The 8,246-nt window shown below is 40.7% G+C and overlaps 1 protein-coding gene across 1 annotated transcript in view; it reads left to right on the forward strand.

Annotated features, from left to right (window-relative positions):
• The window catches only part of PARP14 (poly(ADP-ribose) polymerase family member 14), a 44,243-nt gene extending 37,097 nt beyond the window's left edge, over positions 1 to 7,146 (forward strand). Inside the window, exons 15-17 of the mRNA XM_069555373.1 lie at positions 736 to 869; positions 6,135 to 6,309; positions 6,652 to 7,146. Of these exons, the coding sequence (XP_069411474.1) occupies positions 736 to 869; positions 6,135 to 6,309; positions 6,652 to 6,941 (599 nt within the window). The 3' untranslated portion in view covers positions 6,942 to 7,146. The remainder of the gene's footprint in view (positions 1 to 735; positions 870 to 6,134; positions 6,310 to 6,651) is intronic.
• The last annotated feature ends 1,100 nt before the right edge of the window (positions 7,147 to 8,246 follow it).

Genomic DNA, 8,246 nt, shown 5'->3' on the forward strand with positions numbered 1-8,246 from the left:
ACCCACCCAACTCTTAAGGAGGCTGTGAGGAATAATGAAAGAATGGATCTGGAGGTTGTGGTCGTGGTGGTGAGTTCTGGCAAAGAGCCATGCATCTGTAAGCAAAACATTAATGAGTATTTATTGCAAACACTGTAGGAAAATGTTTATATTGCAAAATTATTAAATTCTGAGAGAGACTGAGCGGAATATGGGGCTGAGTTATACTACACCAAGAGTTCTCAAAGCTGAGCCTGATCAAACCTGTAAGATGCAGGTTCTACCCTCAGAGATTTTGATTCTGCAGATCTGTGGGAGCTTTTTTTGTTTGTTTGTTTGTCTTTGTTGTTGTTTTTGGCTGCGCTGGGTCTTCACTGAGGTGAGGGGGCTCTTTGTTACAATTCGTGGGCTTAGTTGCTCTGCAGCATGTGGGCTGTTAGTTTCCTGAGCAGGGACTGAACCCGTGTCCCCTGCATTAGAAGACGGAGTCTTATTCAGTGGACCATCAAGGAAGTCTCGGTGAGGGTTTTTTTTTTTTAAAACAAGCATTAAAGTTGGTTCTGATTTGGATTATCTATGGCTCACATTTTGGAAACGTTCTTCTAGAAAGATAAGAGGCTTCTTGTACACTTCAAATTAGGAGATTGTAAAACAAGAGCACAAATGATAGTCAGTTTTTCAAAGCATACCAGGAATATGGACTGTGTAGATGAGGCTTCCCAGGTGCAAGGGAGTTTTCAAATGTCTGTTTTGCAGTTGAGCTGCCTCCGTACTGGAGTGATATGAAGCAGCAGAAAGTCTGTGTGGTTGAGCTACAGCCTGATCATCCAGAATACAAAACTGTGGCAAGCAAGTTTCATGTAACCTGCACACACTTCGTCATAGAGAAGGTAAGCCTTCTGCTGACATGGAGATTCTTCATGGTAGAAAAAGGGCTGCCATGGTTAAATACATTTTCATTCACATTTTTTTTACCCAGAAGTAGAATATTTTATGGTAATTTGGTTTTAAATTCTAGATCCTACTCCTGTCACTATGATTACTGAGTCACTGAGATTCTTGTGTTAATTAGTACAGTATCACATTAGATTCTAATATGATAACACTATACATTTACTTTGTGAAGCAAGCTAATAAAAATGCCTAAATATGGCTCCTGAGTTGGAGTTGATAACTAGCACGCACGACAAAGAGACACAGGGAGGCTCCTCAGATCAGGATTGTATGCTTCTGCACCACCATGCACAGATCAGCAGTGCCCTCTTCCTTTGATAATCCAGTGGTCCTTTCCTTGTTCACTTCCTTTATTTTGGCATCTTCTGCTTTGAAATAGTAGTTTTAAAAGTTTGCTTTTGGAAATTATTTTCTCCTTTGATTGGTAGGGCAATATTATTTAGATGCTTTCTTCTCCTTTTAACTAATTTTCCTTTCATTATCTCTGGTATGTGTTTCTCCTCTAAACCCCTAATCCTAGCTTACCCACAGATTTATATGTTGCTATCCTGTCTCTGCTGGAGAAGGGAATGGCATCCCACTTCAGTAGTCTTCCCTGGGAAACTCCATGGACAGAGGAGCCTGGCAGGTACAGTCCATGGGGTTGCACACGACTGAGCAACTAAACCATCACCACCGTTCTGTCTCTGCACTCTACCAAGGATTGTTTTTACTCTTCTCACCTGCAGCTATTATTTCAGTGTTGCTGCTGCTGCTGCTAAGTCGCTTCAGTCGTGTCCAACTCTGTGCGACCCCATAGAAGGCAGCCCACTAGACTCCCCCGTCCCTGGGATTCTCCAGGCAAGAACACTGGAGTGGGTTGCCATTTCCTTCTCCAATGCATGAAAGTGAAAAGTGAAAATGAAGTTGCTTAGTCGTGTCCAACTTAGTGACCCCATGGAAAACCCATGGGGTTTTCCAGGCAAGAGTACTGGAGTGGGGTGCCATTTCATTGTTGATAGTTCTCAAATCAGCATCACCAGTGTAGATCTTTGACTCAAGTCCTGGAACATACTCCCAGTGGCCTAAAAAATATCTCCGCTTGAATATCTGTCTGCTAACTCAATTTCCCTAAAGCTTATCTCATCATTTCCCCTTCCTTCCCACTTTCTGTCCTTGATTCCATCACTTTCTGAGGAAAGCTAGAAACCCTTGAGTACCTTCCTTTCATCCATAATAACAAGTCGTTCAATAAGGCCTGTATTTTCTTTCTCTGCAAATCTTTTTGCACTGCCACCACTCTGTTATTCATGTACTTAAGTGATGATAATAATTATTCAAAGATTTGAAGTGTACTTCAAATAATGTAAATAAATGAAGAAAATGGACAAAAAAGGAGGGTAGGGAAATTAGTTTCCTAATATGGTTAGTTCCATTAGTTTACAAAAATACATAACATGTATTTTATGAGGTCCTAGATAGTTACTAGAAGAGGCCCTCGAATTTGTCCTTGTGCTTCCTAGTAGACAATGCATAGAAGTAAACACTCAACTTTAAGTTTTATAATGTCTATAAATCAAAGAGCAAAGCATTTGATTAGGAGACTTAGTTCTTCCTAATACTGAGACTGACTCCTGAGAGAGTTCTCCTGAGAATAAGTACTAGAGAATATCTTCATAGTCATCCTCACAGTGAATTCAATATAAAATTTTATGCCAGTGTATTTTTTTTTAGTCTCTCAATATAGGAAGGAGAGGACTAGGTGAGAGAGATTAAGAGGTACAAACTGCCAGTTGCACAGTAGTGGAGTCACAGGTAGGAAGTGTGCAGTGTGGAGAATATAGTCAGTAATTATGTCACTTGTATGATGACTTGATTGTAGCTGAACTTATTATGGTGATCATTTTGAAATACATGGAAGTATTGAATCACTATGTTATATAATAGGAACTAGCATGGTGTTGTGGGTCAATTATTCTGCAGAAATAAACAGACTCATCATAGAGCAAGAGATAAGATTTGTGGTGGCCAGAGGCAGGGGGTACCAGGAGGGGGAATGGGTTGAAAGGTAGGCAAAAGGTAAAAACTTGTGGTTATAAGATAAAAGGAGTCCTGGGGATGTCATGTACAACATGATAAGTATAATTAACACTGCTTTCACACACTATGTCATATGTGATAATTGTTGGGAGACTGGATCCTAGATTTCTCATCACAAGGAAAAAGATTGTTTCTATTTCATTAATTTTATATCTTTATGAAATGATGGATGTTCACTGGACTTGCGGTGGTTGTTTCATGATATATTTAAGTCAAATCTCTATGCTGCACACCTTAAACTTATACAGTGCTATGTGCATGGAAACTATATCTTGATAAAACTGGAAGAAAAAACAAGCTTGCCAAATAGATAGATAGATCCCTCTATATAAACCTGTTGAGCAGAACAATTCTATGTGGTACCAAGAAAATATAATTCAAGTACACAGCTCAGTGATGATCTGGTTCTGGGAGAAGTTTCATTCAAAATACCAATTAGAGTCCTCTGGGGGTCGGGCTCTGGCACACTGTGATGAGATGCCAATTCTAGATTGAGCAGAAATGTTTGCAGTGGGCCCTGAAGGCTTACCATGTGTTGACAGACCTTCACTAGAGAAACGACTTCACTCTTTTGTAGTGGAACCCTTTTGTCAAGTAAAATCTTTAAAAATATATGTATTTATTGTTTGTTTATTTTCGACTGTGCTGGGTCTTTGTTGCTGCATGCAGGTTTTCTCTAATTGCGACGAGCAGGGGCAAGTCTAGTTGCAGCGTGCGGGCTTCTGGTTGCAGTGTCTTCTCTTGCTGAGCAGCACAGGCTCTCGGCGCATGCGCTTCAGTAGCTGGGGTGCACGGGCTCGTGGCTGCCTCTCATGGTCTCTGGAGTTCCGGCTCAGTTCTTGTGGCACATGGGCTTTGTTGCCCCACGTAGGTAGGAACCTCCTGGACCAGGGATCAAACCCATGTCCCCTGCATTGGCAGGCGGATTCTTAACTCACTGGACCACCAGGGAAATCCTCAAATAAAATCTTATGTGAAATCTTGGTCTATGACACCAGTAAAAGCAAAGCTTTAGATTGTACCTAAAAGCACCTCTGTGGAGGCATCTGTAGGACAAAAACACTAACATGAAAAATGGGTGGTCTGTCACCCTCCATGACTGTCATGTCTGTGACTAAGATTTTTTAACACTCATGGACTTCCACCTAGACTCAACAATTCTGTAACATTTGCTTTCTTTCCCCTCCCTGTTTTTCCTGAAACAACTGAAAGTAAGCTGCAGATATCATGATACTCCTAAATATTTCAGTACATGTCTTGTAAGAGTAAAGGCATTGTCCTAAATAGCACAAGTATCATTATCCCATGTAAGAAAGTTCACATTTTTATTTAGTAACGTCCAATAGAGAGTCAATATTCGAATTTCCCCAGCTGGTCAAAAGAGCTTTCTTGGAGTGTCCCCTCAACCCCTGCCTCCATCTGGATCCACACATTGCACTTGGTCATCACATTAATATCTCCTTCATCTCTTCTCATCTAGAACAGTACTCCTTCATTTTTAAACATTATTTTTCATGATGCTGAAACTTTAGAAGTTTAAGCTAGTTGTGTTGTAGAATATTCCACATTCTGACTATCTTGCCTAGATTCTTTAAGAATCCATGCAGTTTTCTTATAGATTCTAATTTGTTTGATTCCTCATGGAATCATTTAAGTTATTCCTCTGTCCTCTTTATTTCTGGTAAACTTAGAGTTAGGTTGAAAGTCTTGGGTAAATTCAGGTAAGTTTTTGCAAGAATATTTTTTGCAGGTAATGTATCAAACTTTTTATTGAACTATGAGCATAATGTTAAATAATTATCTTTCAATTAAAAATAAATAAATTTTAAAAGAATGGTTTCAAAACTCTATATGAATAAAATTTTAAGGCTTTAAAAAATGAGTAAAATAGGGCTTCCTTGGTGGCCCAGTGTGGTAAAGAATCCACCTGCCAACGCAGGAGACATGAGTTTGATCCCTGACCTGGGAAGATACCATATGCTATAGAGTGGCTGAGCACTTGTGCCACAGCTACTGAGCCTGCAGGCCCTAGAACCTGTGCTCCATGGCAAGAGAAGCAGCCACAATGAGAAGCCTCACCCCCAGCTAGACAGTGGGCCCCACTTGCCACAACTAGAGAAAAGCCCTTACAGTGACAAAGACCCGGAACCATAAATAAATACAATTATTGTTTAAATGAGTAAAATTTAAAGTAAATGGAAATAAAATGGAAGTGGGGAGTTTGAAGATTAAAAACTTAGTTGTAGGCAAACGGAAAAATAAAATTTAAGATTATAAATTGGATCAACAAAATACATGATAATGCTGAGACTTGGAACTAGTGGGCAAACTATCTTAAATAAGAAAACCAAAACTGAAAAAATAGATAAAGGCACGTAATAATAGTGTCAGACTTGAGAGTTCTTTGAACTAGAAGATTCTGACCACATGGAACCTTCGCCTTGTGCCTAGTCATAAGGGTCCTAGCCCCCTTCACCCACCCCTCATTCTTTCCCAAGTCAACCTTATGAAACTGCCACTACCTGGTGATTAGGGGAATGTAGAAACTGATCTGAAATCCAAGGCTCAAGGAGTTTCCACCATGATCCTGGAGGCCAAAGAGGATGGTCAGACCATGGCCACTTTGGTCTATAACCAGATTCCCTCCCATTCCACTCTTCCAGTGGGACCAGAGATCAATTTTCATTAATTAAAATTTCATTCTTGCCTAGACACTCTAGTTCTCCTCCTCCTGTTAGAACATGGCTAGATAAACCAGTATCCCAGATCTGAGGACGAGTGCAGCCAGTGACAAAGTGAGACAGACGGCAACAGGAACAGTTAGAAGCTGGAGAGAGGCCTTGGTCAGCCAAGTTCACATAGTGAGGACTTATGATCCTGAACATTGTCTGCTCTCATGTGGTGCATAAAAGATGTTGGAAATTAAATTAATATTCTTATCTAGGCCTATTTCTCTGAAACTCTAGACCTAAAAAGATTTCTGAATGCAGAATGTGTCATCTGGCATTGAATTTGCTGTCTATTGTAATCTGTACTTAAGAAAAATAGTGGTCATGTTTGTCTCCTGGATCTTGCCAAGGGCTGTTAGCAGTGACAGGAAATTTTTCCTTATTGACTTGCAGATTGAGAGGATTCAGAATCCAGAGCTCTGGAAACACTATCAGACAAAGAAAAACAACATGGATGCCAAGAATGGCCAGGTGACCAATGAGAAGCTGCTCTTCCATGGGACAGATGCTGCCTCAGTGGCGCTTGTCAACGGAAACGGCTTTAACCGCAGTTACGCTGGAAAGAATGGTAAGGAAGCACGTAATCTGGCTGCTTCAAAGGAGGCGTTAGCCATGAGGGTCCAAGCTGGCTGGGGACAGCGGGGATGGCATTGTGTTCTCTCATGGTTGGAGGCTATGTGACAACCCAAAGTTTTAGGTTAGACTCAGTATATTTCATCCGAAAGGAGCTGACTGGCCCTCTGGGGTGGAGGAATGATTTTTAAAAATTAAAAACACACACAAAACTTTTTAAAAGAGGCTTTAGAGAGAACCGAACGTTATTTTTAACATTATTTGACATGTTGGATCAGTGGGTCAAACTATAAACTAATTGGAAATCCTTAAGGATGGTTTGTTTTTCTCCTCACAGCTGTAGCATATGGAAAGGGAACCTATTTTGCTGTCAATGCCAGTTACTCCGCCAATGACGTGTACTCCAGACCAGACGCAAACGGGAAGAAGCATATGTACTATGTGCGAGTACTCACTGGATGCTACACGCTTGGAAACGCATCATTAATTGTGCCTCCTCCAAAGGACCACCAAAATCCTACTGACTTATATGACACTGTCACAGATTGTCTGCAAAATCCAAATTTATTTGTGGTATTTTATGACTACCAGGCTTACCCAGAGTACCTCATTACTTTTAGACGTTAACATTTTGGTAACCTTTGCAGAAGATATTATTAATCTATACATACCTAACTGTAAAGCAAGTAGTATTTTTTTTTTTCTCTCTCTCTTAACAGCTTTTGCTAAGATCAAAGGACCTTTGTCACTGAAATCAGACTTTCTCCAGCCTCTCTTTCATAACTGGAATAAACCTATCTTGAGAGCAATAAATTTGAGAATTTAAATCTGATAACTGTTAGCACTGTGTGTCCTTAATCATGGATATCAAATCTGTAGAAGTACAGGTGTGTCATTTCCATCCAGGAAGGACAAAATAACATTAATCTTAAAGGCAGGGGACACGGTGACGCAGTTTCAGCTGCCACTTGCAGACATGTCAGGACCCCATCCTGCTGTGGGGAGCACAGTATTACACCCCATACATGGTGTCATGTCAGGGCCCCATATACTGTGGGGACCACAGTATAACTGAGTGGGTGGGGCTGCTGTCTTCCCTGGGTGCAGGAATCGTGTCTAATTTTTTTTATCCCTGGGCTGAGGTCTATGCCTAATGTACAATGGATGCTCTACAAGTGTCTCATAAACTAAGAATGAAGAAGTCCCAGTCAGACTCCTGAGCAACGGGAACCATCTCTTCAACACCCTTGACTTATTGTCTCTTTGCTGCAAACTGAAGAGATTCCATCACAGGGAATTGTATTCTCAAATCAGCTGGGACACATGGCACTGCTCTGGTCAGGGCTCTGGGACTGCAGTGTTGCCGTACCCTGCACAGGCCAGGGGCTGGGGTCTAGCTTGGGGACTAGGTGAGTCATGTCCCATGGAGTTGTGCAGTATAGCAGCCCTGTCTCCAACTGGTCCTTTTTCATGATGAACCCAAATCTGCCTTCCTGTAACTTCTATTTGTGGTCTTAGTTCTGCCTAGCAGAAAAAAAAAGGGGACAATGCCTGCTGTGTCTTCAGGATGAAACCCTTATATTAAATTAATCTAAGTGTGTTAAAGAGCTTATTTTCCTTGGCAGCCTAGCTTTTGATGATTTTAAAGCCTTGGGCATAAATAAACCAAAGGAATTAAGCAGTCATTTTACTAATTTGCTAACTCCCTATCTATTGGGTAGTAATGGAAGTTTCTTTTATAACTTCCCTAAGTAAATTTCAGATTCAAACATTATTTGAGTGCCTAAACTGTACCACGTAGTATAATAGGTGCTTTCATACAGTGTTTATTTTATTCCCCCAACACTGTTTTAAGAATTATATCCCCATTTTAAAGTTGAGGAACAACATCACTCATTATCAGAGAAATGCAAATCAAAACCACAATGAGGT

Source organism: Ovis canadensis, chromosome 1 (assembly GCF_042477335.2).
Source record: "Ovis canadensis isolate MfBH-ARS-UI-01 breed Bighorn chromosome 1, ARS-UI_OviCan_v2, whole genome shotgun sequence".
NCBI classification, from domain to species: Eukaryota; Metazoa; Chordata; class Mammalia; order Artiodactyla; family Bovidae; genus Ovis; species Ovis canadensis.